Consider the following 13560-nt stretch of genomic DNA (forward strand, 5'->3'; position numbering starts at 1 on the left):
ATCTGAAAAATCCAGAGTGCGGAAAATTCTACAGGAAAAGCAACTCAGTTTCTTCAACAAATCAATTGCCAAAAAAAAAGATAGATCAAGAGGGAGTCATATCAACCAAACATAATATGTAGACCTTCTCTGGCTCCTGATTTCAGCAATTCAGCTATAAAGACCATTCATGAAACATTGGGGATATCTGAACACCAACTAGATGATCGTAGATACTATGGAGTTGTCAATTTTTTTACTTGATAGTAGTATTGTGGTTGTGTTTTAAAAGCCCTTATCTTTTAGAGATACATACTAAAATATTTTTTGAAAATAATTCAATAACAATTGTTCTTTACTTTTCTCATGACACCGTTGTAGCTTGTGTACAAGTCACACACACACACACACACACACACACACACACACACACACACACACACCCCTACAGATACAAGTCTTTTTACCCAACAAGATTGTATTCCCAAGGCACAGATAATTCTTACCTATTCCCTTCTGCAGGCCTTAGCACAGTGCTTTGCAAACTGAGGGTACTCAATAACTATTTGTTGAATTTAAGAAAAAAACAAACAAAAGAGGGCCAAGCATGGTCCAACGACGAGAAGTGTGCTTTGAACCAAGGATTATATTTAATACAACCTTCTACACCTGATGTCCAAAAATAAAGTGCCTGGGAGCAAAGAGCAAGGGTACAAAGCTGCCACAACCACAGCAAGGGGGACCTTTCTTGGAGAAGGTACAGACATCCGGGCCAGGCTGAGCCCCTCTGATATACTCCCAGCATAACTGTAGCTAATTTATTATGTGTGTTGTCATCTGTGCCATGTCTGTTTCCACACCGGACTATGGGCCCTGTGCTGGATCCAGTCACATGACCAGGCTCAGGGAGTGGATGGCAACCTGAAGGAAGAAGCTTCGACACTGCCCAGGGGAAAAATGACACAGATTGCAAAATGGGTCAGTAACACCCGGCTGCCCAAGTCAGGAATATCAACTAGAGCAAAATAGAAACCCTGGAAGAACCAGATGGTGCCCGGCTACCACTACTGATGGCTCTGACCAGAATCACAATAGAAGGTCCTGGTTAGAGTGGGAAAAAAATGTAGAACAAAATTCAAATTCATAAAAAAAGACCAGATTTACTGGTCTGAGAGAGACCAGAGGAACCCCTGAGACTATGGCCCTTAAACACTCTTCTAACTTGGAATTGAAGCAATTCCCTGGGACCACCTTTCAGCCAAATGATAAACAAGGCCTATAAAATAAACAGTAACACTTGTGAGGAAAGTGCTCCTTAGAATAATTATCTATGAGACCAAAAGGACAACATCTGCCCAAAAGCAAAGATGAGAAGGCAGGAAGGGGCAGAAAAACCAGATGAATGGAAATGGGGGAACTCAGGGTGGTAACGGGGAAAGTGCTGATACATTGCAGGGATTGCCACCAACTTCACAGAATAATTTTTGTATAAACTCTTAAATAGGAAACTTATTTGCTCTATAAACTCTCACCTAAAGCACAATTAGAAAAAAAACCCAAAAGAACAGAAACCCTGGAGGGAGGGACATGGTAATGGGCTGGAACCATAGTCCTGCTCATCAGAGGAGTTGATAAAGGAAATGGGGGTCAGGGGTGGGGGGACATTGGCATGCAAGGGGAAGAGAGGGACCAGAGAGGGAGAGCAACTGGGAAGCAGCTGCTGCCAGCTTTGTAACCTCGGGTGTGGCTGGCCTGGTCCCTGCTATGTGCAGTAGGATATGGGAGACCACAAGAACATGGTCGACACAACTGCATCAGAGTAGAAAACTCTGTATTCCTCAGCGCATCAGGGAGGCTTAAGCAGACATAACATATAAATAGCCATGCAACTATGGGATGAGGACTCCATCAAGCACGCCCACAGCATATGGGAGTCTGGAGGAGGGAGGAGTTCTTTGTGCCTCCAGTGGGATAAGGGACCAGAAAATCTGCAAATAGGAGCTGACATCCAATTGAGTCTTGAGACCACACAGGATGGAAAGAGAAGGCAAAAACACATATTAAGTCTCATGATGGTCTAGTAGCTGGCTAGACACTTTAATGAACGTTTTCCTCCAGGAAAAGGGGCAGCACAAGCAAAGATCTTAAAAAAAAAAAAAAAAAAAAAAACCACCAAACCCACTGCCATGGAGTCAATTTTGACTTATAGTGACCCTATAGGACAGAACAGAACTGCCCCATAGGGTTTGCAAAGCTATAATCTTTACAAAAGCAGACTGCCACATCTTTCTCCAGAAGAGCGGCTGGTGGGTTCGAACAGCTGACCTTTCGGTTAGCAGGCGAGCTCTTAACCACTGCGCCACCAGGACATGAAAACACCACGGCACCCTTTCTTTCCCTCTGAAAGATGCCCTGTCAAGCTGCTGGAAGCCCTGGGCTGAGTTCCACAGGCTACGGGGAATGTTTTCTCTTTCACTGTTCCCTTGTTCATATGGACAAATCTACTAAAGATGAATTGTTTTTTTTGTACTTCTAGGAATTAACCCCAGAGCAATAATCAGAGATGTACACCAAGATATACTTAACAATGCTCAAAAACAGGAAACCAAATGCCTAACCATTAGAGTTAGGCTGGTTAAAATACTATGTAGTCATCAAAAAGCATGTTGCAAAAAATTAGTTAATGGTATGGAAATAGCCACACCCCTATTAAATTAAAAAGGGCAGGCTATAAAACAATATGTTCCTAATTTTATGGAAAAAAGTATAAATACACATTAAAAAAAAAAAAGACTGAAAGGAAATATATCAAAATGTTCAAAGAGCTTTGCTCTGTGTGGTGGGATAATGGGGAATACCTTTCTTCATCCTTGTTGTCTATTTTCTACAATTAATGTGTTTTGCTTTTTTTAATTAGATAAAAATATAATAAATGTTTTGTTTTTGTTTTTTTAAGCACTTAATTGAAAACAGGCCCACATGGGGTAGGCTCACCTTCTGCAGGATGGGGGTGGGGCAGGCGTTGTCAAACAGGACTGAGCTGAAGATCCCATACACGCCCTCCTCAAGGTGGTACACGATGGTCTTGGGGGCGAAACCGTTTTCCTCTGCAGGGAGGGCAGGGGTCAAGGGCAGCATGGGCAGCAATGTGAGGGGGCGTGGTAGTGGAGAGCTAGCACGACAGTGGACGCAGTAGCCCTAACAGATCTCTGAAGCAAAAGGACAGCCCCTTCCTCAACTATGTAGTGGGTCCTGCTATGACATGACTAAGGTTCACCAGAGTGTTGGGAACACACATTCTCGCAAGTGAGCAAGCCTGCCCAGGACGCACTCTCCTACCTGCATGTGAGGCCCTTGATGCAAAGGCAGCCCACCTAAACACAGTGGCCCCAAGAGGTTCGACACTTGCTCAGGGGCACACAATGGGGCCAGGGATGAGCTGGAACGAGAAGCCAAGTCTCCTGGGTGGACTAGATAGGACAATCCCCCAGGTCTATAAAGGAGGCCAGAAGAATGCTGTCCCCACACACACACAGGACACTCTACCTGGAACCCACCACTCCTTCCCATAGATCCTCTCTGGGGAAGAGCACACAGAGCTGTCTCTGCTCTCCTGCCTGAGAGTCCCAGAGCAGAGACCAAAGCTCCAAGACCAAGGTCCCTGATACCTCTCACTCATAGGGAATGTAGGACTGGTCTGATCTGGAAGGGCAGGGAAGAGTGCTGATGGAGGCAGGTAGGCACAGAGGCTTCACCAGCCCAGCCCAAACCTGAATCCCAGCACTGCCCATCATCAGCTGTGATCTTGGGCTAGTGACTCAACCTCTCCATGCCCATGTTCTGACATCTGTCAAGTGGACTTAAATATAAATTGTCATTAACTATTTTCATGACGTTATGAGAAGCAGTAGGGTAAGTAAGAGCCTGAACTTTGGACAGGAAATAGACACAGGGTCAAATTCTGGCTTTACCTCTTACTAGGTATTAAGCAAGTCACTCCTACTTTCTTTGGCTCTCAGTTTTCTCATCTGTAAAATGGACTTAATAAAATATCTATTCTCTCTCAGTTTGTTTTGATCACAACTAATCTTCACAAAATATGAACGTGCCTAGGAAAAAGAATGCTAAGCATCTTTGAGGTGAGGGGAATTGTTTGCAAGTTTCCCCAAAGCAAGGGCCCATTCTCTAGATTCCCTCACCCGTTGCCACTGGGCCTAAAACCAGACCCTGCTGAGTCAACCACTGTCCCCAGCCACAGGGGAGAATGGTGCTTTCCTGCCCACCTGGCACCTACCCTCCCTGCTGGGCTGGTCTAAAAGAACCTCCTTCTTGGCGATGATGTTGATGGCCAAGGTGAAGGCTGAGGTCACATAGTAGCGCCCCAGCTCGGCAAGGATGTCCACACCACAGCCCTCCGGGAAATACAGGTCCAAGGCTGAGCTGATCACAGAAGCAATCTGGGTGAGAAGGAAGGTAGGGGGACAATTTCATGTCGGAAGAGTGAGGTTTATGCTAAAGACTTGCTACAGCTCCAACTCTATTTCTTGAAAGATTCTTTGATTCCATGAAGAAAGACTTGGCAGCTGCTGATGTCCCAGCTGCTAATTGCAGACAGCTGGCCAGGGAGGTAGGAAGGAGACAGATGTGGGTTGAGAGCCTCATCACATATAAATAGCCTCCTCTGATGTCCCCAACAATGGGAAGGGGCAGTCTTAAAATAACACTTGGTACTCTGATTCCAGAAGTCGTGATGCAGATCTTTTATAAATAACCAATTCGTTAAACAACACATTTTGATTATAGAAATTTCAGAAAATACAGAAAAGGAAAAAGAAGATAAAGTCATCCCTCATTCTATCACCCAGATGAACCTAATCATTGTTAACATTTTGGAGTAGCTCCTTTAATTCTTTTCTATACAAACAAACACTATTCTTTTATTATAAACGCTATATGGCTGTGTGTATGTATGTTTTTATAACCTGTTATATTCAATAGATTGTGAATGACCTTCCCATATAATTTATTTTCATCATAAAAAATGTACCATAATCTAACCAATACCCAATCATTAGATGGACCAGGGAAATCCACTAGATTCTGTCATAAACAAAGCTGCACTACTCATCTTTGAGGTTAATGCTTTGTGTCCACCCCAGATTATGTCCTTAGGGTCAATTCCTAGACATGAGTATTTCAAGACATGAAGCTTTTTCTAAAGAGAAGTGACCCCTAGTGGTTGGAGTGGGGATTGAGACACATTTTTCTTGATTTCATCTTAGAAGTGAGGAGACAGATGGACTGGGAGTGGACACAGAGGTGGGCTTTTCCTTCCCCCACCCACCCACTGATATCTTATCAGTCCACCTGAGGCAAATAGGGGGTACCCAGACCCTCAAAGAGCCTATGACTTATGCAAGTATGTCCTGTGAGGCTGGTTACGTGCATGGGCTGGTGTCAGGCAGAGCTGGGTATCTAGCTGGGTTCTGCCGTCGACTCAGAAGAAAATTAACTTCTATGAGCCTCGATCTACTGAGCTGTTGTAGCATGGGATAACAAGTGAGATAATCCAGATAAAGCACCAAGCCCAGCATGCAGCACACAGGACCACTCAGAGCAGGCTCCCTGTGATCACTATAACCCTCACTGCCCTCTGCCCCCATCCCTCAGAACACAGCGCAGACACTCCCGGCCACAGGGTTACCTCTTCAAATCTCACTTTGGCTCCCTCCACACCAGGGAATCCACCGCCAAGGTCCAGGATGTGCATCCTGTGGCCCAGCTCGGCTCCCATTTCAAACACAAGCCGGGCGTCTGCGATGGATTGAGCGTAGGCCTGAGGGTCAGGACAGCCACTGCCAATGTGAAAACTGGGGAGGGAGGGATAACCTTGGCGTATATGCAGGGCACCAGTGCCACCACCCCAACCTCAGCTGGTCAGGCCTTGTCTTTGGCAAGCCTGAAAGGTTAAATGGGTTGCCAAGGGCCATGTGACATGAAAGGGGTGGACAAGAGGCTAGACCCAGGGTCTCTTCACTTGGTGCTCCTCCCATCCCACCATGTTGTACCTGGGGCGGAGCCTTCTGGGATGAGGGCTGGGGCCCCAGAGTCAGCCAGAGCTGGATGTGCCCCTTAGTCAGCCATGTGACCTTGGCAAGTTACTTAACCTGCCTGTGCTCTAGTTACCCCATCTATAAAATGGAGTTAAGACCCTGTACCACACAAGGTTGTGGGATAATGTACATGAAGTACTTAGCACAGTGCCTGGAACATCCTAAGTACAGAATAAGTGAAAGCAATATTGCTAGGTCATTATTATACTTCTTTCCTCTCCCTGCAAGAAAAGAGGCGGAACAAGGATGTGACTGCGCAATCTTTGGCCTATAGGCTGATAAAACCCCCAGGAAGCCACGTCCCTGGGTAGAACACTCTGGAACAGATCTTCTGGGGACTGTGGGGTTAGGGCAGAAGAACATTCCAAACCTTCTTTCAAATGAGAAGGGACTCTCGAAGGGCATAATTCCAGGCCCAGTAACAGGCCCTTCTCAGAGGACCTGGGGGAGGTCTCACCCGGAATTAATCAATTCCTGGGAAACAGAGAGTGGGCCTGGTGTGAGTGGGGGTGGCAGAGATCCCAGAGCTCACCTCACACCCACCACCTCCACGTGGCTCTTCTTGGCATTTTCAAGCAGGGGTCTGCAGGATTTCAGTGACGCTCCAAACTTCATGCTCAGGTGGCTCAGGGAGTGGGAGTCGTTGGTGGCGATACACAGAACCATCCTAAGGGGACACGAAGCACACTTCTGCTGGGGCAGCCCTGCCTCCTCCACATCAAATATGTCTTCTGGAGTCCAGGTATACGACCCACGTGGCTCAGAAATGCCCAACTCCTCCCCAGGAAGCTGCTCCAGCTCCCTGAGTGCTGACCAATCCAGCCCGAAACGTCCCTGGGCTTCTCCTTCTCTCCATCTCTGCAGCCCTGCCCTGGGCTACACCCCACCCATCCTCCCTTGGGCAGCTCCAATCAGCCTCCACAACTGCCAGAGTTTTTAAACTTTTTGTTTACAAAGGGAACCATTTTTAAACAAAATCTTAAGGAGAACCCCAGTATCATGTAAAACAGACAAAATGGAAGGTGCTCTGGGTGAACCAGAGGGATCCCGCCCACCTGGCCTCCCCTTCACCACAAGACCCACCCTGGAATCCCCAGGGAGTCAGTAACAGTGTGGAAACCACAGGCTGAGCCAACCGTCCAGCCCTGACGCATCTGCATCAGGCCCCTGGCCAGTGTCACTCACTGTCTCCTTCCACCTCCTGCCTGTGGCATGTTCCAGCCACACCAAATTTCTGGTCATCTGCCAAGCACCCCATGCTGTTTCTGACCTTCATGCATTTGCTTATGCAGTTCAGTCTAATACATGTTTATGCCCCCCTCCCAAATTCTATTCATCCCTCAAGACCCACTTCAAATGCCGCCTCCTTCGAGAAGCTTCCCTGATACCCCCTCTGACCCTCTCAGCCTGTGATTCTGACCTCCATAACACCACGGGCTTCGCTCTGCCTGGGCTGTTAGCAGTTATTTCTGCCTGTGTTCCAGCCAGGCCCTGCCATCCTGGGTCCAGTTCCGGAGTACCTGCCCCAATCTCCTGTGACTGTGACAGGTCTACAGCAGGGGACACCAGCACTGCCTCCTTCTCCCCAAGCTCAGTCCTTTGCCCCAACTCCACTCCCCAAACCCCCTCTTCCCTCACACACCAGCCCAGCCTCCCCACGCAAGTGGTTCTCAGCTTACCTGGCACTGGGGTGACTCTTTGCCACCTTTGCCAGCTCCACCTCATTGTCAAAGCTCAGCAGCCGGACCCCATGCTTGGCAGCATACTTGATCTGTGCAATTTGCTTACAGGGGTTGGTGTAGATGATCTTACTGGCAGGGACACCAATCCGCTGGACCAACTCCATCTCTGCCTGTGGGGTCCCAAAGGTGGTGGTGAGGAGACACCAGGGCCTGCTGGGCCCACGGAGCCCAAGGAAGCACAGATGAGGTCCGTAACAGGTGGGCCTCGCTTTAAGACAACAGATATACAGAAATTAGGACTGATGCTCATTCACCATTCTTTGACAGATAGGGCTGCCATGGACAGCAAAGCAGGTTGTACACTGCACAATCCTGGTGGGGGGCATTATTCACATAGAATGGCAGATTTATATACTTATTATAATTTCCCGGTAGTAAAGAATCTTTTTTAAAGTAATATTTTATTGTTTTTGAAATAATAATACTTTGTTATGAAAGTTTACACAGCAAATTAGGTTCCCATTTAACAATTTCTACACAATTTGTTCATCAACATCGGTTACATTTTTCACAGTGTGTCAACTTTCTTAAATTATTTCCGTTCAGGTTGTTCTGTTTCTAGTAATCTAGTTTCCCTGCCCCCTTGCCTTCTCATCTTTGCTTTAGAGTATATCTTGACTGTTTGGTCTCATATAGATGATTTTTTAAAGGAGCACAGTACTCATGGGTGGTATTGTTTATGAGCCAATCTGTTATTTAGCTAAAAGATGACCTCATGGAGTAATTTTGGCTCAAGGTTTAAAGAGTATCTCAGAACAATAGTCTTGGGGAGTCTCTAGTCTCAACCGGTCCAGTAAATCTGGACTTTTTAAGAATTTGAGTTCTGTTCCCCATTTTGTTCCCATTCTATCAGGATCCATCTATTGTGTTCCAGATCAGAACAGCTGGTAGTAGTAGCCAGGCGCCATCTAGTTCTTCTGGTCTCAGCAGTAAAGCATCTTGTTCTGACAAAAATCAGTATACTGATTATAACAATTCGTGTCTTAAATAAGAGATGCATTTTCTAATTCACACAAAGGCACTCTATGGACCCATAGGGGCCCTGATGACGGGCTTCTAACAACATTTTCCTGGCCAATTTAAATGTTTAGAGAATATTACTTGGTGTATTAGAAAGTCCACCAGATCGTGATAAAAGTTTGGCAATGGATATTGGTTATGGTTGCACAATATGATTAATGTAATTAATGTCACTAAACTGTACATGTGAAAAAGCATTAAATTGGCAAATGTCATTTTATATATATTTGTATGATGAAAAATAAGTAAACAAAAAATAATAATAAACTAATTAATTTTTTAAAAAGAAAGTCCACCAGACCAAGCATCTTTTTGGAACAGGTTACCTAACCTCCAAAGGCCTGCTCTGTAGGTGGCACTGTGCTGGGTGACCTGTCTCCCCTCAGGGACTCCTCTTCTTCACACTTCTCTGCCTGACTGCTGCATTAATGATACAATAATAATGACAATGTGATGATGATGACGGTAGCAGTGTTCACTGAGCACCTACCACAAGCCAAGCACTGAACTAGATGCTTTACATCAGATGTCGGGAAACTTTTTCTGCAAAGAGCCAGAGAGTAAATATCTTAGGCTTTCTGGGTCATATGGTCTCTGCTGTAACTATTCAACTGCCATTGTGGTCTGAAAGCAGACAGAGACAATACGTAAATCAGTGAGCTTGGCTGTGATCCAGTAAAACTTCACAAAACCAGGCGGCAGGCTGGACTTGCCCCATCACCCATAGTTTGCTGACCACTGCTTTAGCTTCACTATTTTATTTGATACTTACAATAACCCATCAGATGGGTATTAGTGCCATTCTACAGAGGAGAAAACTGATGCTCAGAGAGGCCACATAGTGAGTAGGTGGTAGAACCAACTTTCAAACTCAGGTTTGACTCTCCATGAATAATGGAAGGAAGTCAAGAGGGAAGCAGTTTTAAAACATAGCAGGAGACACAAGAGCAGCTTTTAGCCATTGTGACTCTGTAATAAGACCGTAGTTTTAATTCAGCAACTTTCAGTGCTAGGGATTTGTGCATGTTATCTCATGCGATGCCTCTAACTACCCTATCATATTATTTATTGGTGTATCCTACGACCCCATTTATTATTACTATCTGATGATCCTATTTGGAGTCCCTGCGTGGTGCAAACAGTTAACACATTTGGCTGCTAAGTGAAAGGTTAGAGGTTTGAGTCCACCCAGAGGCACCTTGCAAGAGAGCTCTGGTGATCTACTTCTGAAAAATCAGTCACTGAAAACTCGATGAGCACACTTCTCCTCTGACACACATGGGGTCACCATAAGTCAGATCGACTCAACAGCAACTGCTATGATCCTATTTATTCGCCACACTTTGAGGAGGACAAAACTGAGTTCAGAGAAGTCCACCTACCTGTGGTGACACAGCTGGGAAGTGGCAGAATGGGACACAAAGGTCCAGCCAACTCCAGAGCTGGAATTGCTGCCATGACAGTTGTTTCCCAGAGGCAGGAATGTCTCCCCACCTCCGCCTGGAGTTTGAATGGATGTGAAAGTTTTTTGCTCCTGTTTCAACACATGTAATGAAAAGAGAGGAGGAAGGAATGGTAGCACTTTGGGGGCCTGTGATTTTGCTTTGATTATAAATATTTAAATAATAGCTATTATCATTGATTGAAGGTTTATTTATTGTCAGCCATCGTACTAAATATTTTATGTGTATTCTCATTTAGTCCTCATAATAATTTTATGAGGAAGGAAGCAGAGGCTCAGGGAGGTTAAGTGACTTGTCCAAAGTCACACAGCATGTATGTAGCAGAGCTGTAATTCTAACGCAGGACTGTCAGACTTGCGCGTTCCCGCTCTTAACCACAGTGCTATAAGGACGAATACAATCTCGAGGCTGAGCAGATATTCATTAAGCATCTAGTGAGTCACCAGGCTCTCTGATAGGCTGATGAAAACAAGTGAATAAAGCAGATGGATCTCTGACCCTGTGGAGCTTTCAGGCTGGTGGGGAAGACAGGCAGCCACAAGGAAACACCAAATAATGATGGAATTACAAATGAGAGGTAGCCTTGAAGAGTTAAGTACAGGATGCTAGAGAACCTGCAAGGGGAGACCTGGGTGTGAGGGTGAAGGACAGTCTTTCTGAGGTCAGAAAACTAAGCTGAGCTCAGCCAGGCCAAGAGGGAAGGAAAGAATGTTCCTGGTACAGGAAATGGCCTGTGCAGAGGTTCTGAGGCAAGGAGGTGAAGGATCTGATCAAGGAGCTGAGAGAAGGCTGGAGTGCCTGGGCAGGGTGAGCGCAGAGGGGTGAAGATGAGGTCAGAGGGAGGCGGCAGAGCCAACAGGGAAACCAACCGAGAAGGCCGCATATGGATTTCATTATTTTACCCTGAGAGTGATGGGAAACAGTCTGAAGGATTTCAAGAAGGGAAATGACTCAATCAGATTTACATTTTAAAATAACACCCTAGCTACCATATGAAAATGGGCTGAGGGAAGGCACGAGGCGTTCTGGGGAGACAGGTCCAGCTACTCCAGCAGCTGCCGCAATTGCCCTGGGAAAAACACAAGCCTTCTCTAAAAAGGGGAGGAGATTCATTTGGGAGGCAGGGTTGCCAAGCTTGGTGATGGCCTGCATATGGGGGTGGGGATGAGGGCATATGAGGGGTCCCCAGCAGCCAGCCGTCTGAGGGCCCATTCACCAAGGGAAAGAGGAAGATCGTGAACACATTGAACCCATTTGAACACGCTGAGTTCCAGACACCCTGTGGTGTCAAGTCAGCAGCTGGATATACAGGTCTGGACTGGAGATCAAAACGTGGGGGACATATTGATGGCATTTAAAGCCATGGGAGGAGATGAAATCTCCGAAGGGGGAGAGTTTACAAGAGAAGGGGGCCTGAGACCAATTCCAGAGGAACTCTACCATTTAGAGGGCAGCCAACGACAGGGACCACCACTGTCAGTCTGTCCTACTGTGGTGGCTTGCATGTTGCTATGATGCTGTAAGCTATGCCACCAGTATTTCAAATACCAGCAGGGTCACCCATGGTGGACAGGTTTCAGTGGAACTTCCAGCCAAAGAAGGACTAGGAAGAAATGCCTGGTGATCTTCTTCCAAAAATTTAGCTGATGAATCACAAGAACATTGCTGGAAGATGAGCCCCTTAGTGTCCCCTAGGAAGGCACTCAAAATACACAGTGGCTGCAACAACAGACTCAAGTATACCAACAATCATAAAGATGGCACAAGACCAGGCAACATTTCATTCTGTTGTACATGGGTCACCATGAGTCAGAGCTGACTCAACAGTAACTAACAACAACAAGAGACATGGAAGAGCCGGCTCCCGGGACCTGAGGAGACAGACAACTCCAGAAAAGGGAGAACCATACATGGAGTACAGCGCCATTCCTTTACAAGCAAGCCCTGACTGTCAGCTTGTGTCTGGGCAAAAGGAGGTGCCTCAACTGTCAGAGGTGCCCAATGAGGGTGGTGGCAGGTACAGAGCAGCGTTCACTTTTCTTCTTGTATACTTCTGAATTCTTTAAAACTAGGAGCATATGTTATTCTGAAGTTTCTTCATAAAAAATCTCTGTGTTGAATATTGTTGAGAGGTCAGATAACAAGAGGATCAAGGAGAGTCGCCTGCGTTAAATACATCAACAGGAACAGATCTTCAAAACCTGTTGAGTGTAAAGCTACTGAAGAACAGTATGCACTGTAGAAATAACCTTTTATATTTTGTTATAAAATCACAGAATATTTTATATTTTTTCTATGGGTCATATGTGTAAGTATTTTTTAAATACTATATACCCACCAAATTCACAATGGTGATTATCTCTGGTGACATAAAGCTGATGTCCTACTCTTCTTTTTTTGGTGAATGAATCAGTGCATTATTTGAATAATTCAAAATTAATGTTTAAAATAAGGTGCTCACAAAAAATAACAATAACATAAATAAGGTGCTCAGTGGATTTAGGATCCTGGAGATTGCTGGGGATCTTAGTAAGAAGCAGTGACTTGGAACAGTGAGAACGGAGGTCAGGATGCAATGGGTTAAGAGGTGGGTGCTGAGGAAAGAGACAGTAAGTGTAGACAACTCTGTTGAGTTTGGCCATGAAGAGGGGGCAAGGGATTGGGTTGGAGGAGGATGTGGTGTCCAGGGGTGGTTTTTTAAATAAGATGGGAGGATGCTGAAGAAGACCACAAGGGTAGATGGTGCCCAGCTACCACCAATGACCACCCTGACAGGGATCACAACAGAAGAGTCCCGGACAGGGCAGGAGAAAAATGCAGAACAGAATTCAAATTCATGTAAAAAGACCAGACTTAATGAAGGAACCCCCAAAACTATGGCCCCCAGATGCTCTGTTAATCCAGAACTGAAACCATTCCTGAAGCTCACTCTTCAGACAAAGATTAGACAGGCCCTGGAGTCTTAAAAAGCCTGTGAGCAGCCATCTAAGGTACTCCACTGGTCTCACCCCTTTGGGAGCAAGGGAGAATGAAAAGAATAGGATACAAGGAAAAGATTAGTCCAAAAGCTTAATTGACCACAGCTACCAAGGCCTCCACCAGACTGAGTCCAGTACAGCTAGGTGGTGCCCGGCTACCACCACTGACAGCTCTGACCGGGATCACAACAGAGGGTTCTGGACAGAGCTGGAGAAGGATGTAGAACAAAATTCTAACTCACAAAAAAAGACCAGATTTACTGGC

At 45.8% G+C, this 13560-nt stretch overlaps 1 protein-coding gene across 5 annotated transcripts in view; it reads right to left on the minus strand.

Moving 5' to 3' along the window:
• AZIN2 (antizyme inhibitor 2) overlaps positions 1–13560 on the minus strand; it is a 34611-nt gene that overhangs the window by 14622 nt on the left and 6429 nt on the right. For 4 of the 5 annotated variants that reach the window (XM_012554214.1, XM_012554213.1, NM_001293726.1 and 1 more), the window contains 5 exons: positions 7772–7944; positions 6625–6759; positions 5684–5849; positions 4274–4436; positions 2974–3086 (listed from right to left, as the gene is read on the minus strand). In XM_012554214.1, coding sequence (XP_012409668.1) covers positions 2974–3086; positions 4274–4436; positions 5684–5849; positions 6625–6759; positions 7772–7938 — 744 coding nt within the window. In that variant the 5' untranslated portion in view covers positions 7939–7944. Of the gene's footprint in view, positions 1–2973; positions 3087–4273; positions 4437–5683; positions 5850–6624; positions 6797–7771; positions 7945–13560 lie in introns of those variants that run through there. The other variant, XM_023726985.1, reaches the window with a different exon arrangement.

Source organism: Trichechus manatus, unplaced genomic scaffold (assembly GCF_000243295.1).
Source record: "Trichechus manatus latirostris isolate Lorelei unplaced genomic scaffold, TriManLat1.0 scaffold00015, whole genome shotgun sequence".
Lineage (NCBI taxonomy): Eukaryota > Metazoa > Chordata > Mammalia > Sirenia > Trichechidae > Trichechus > Trichechus manatus.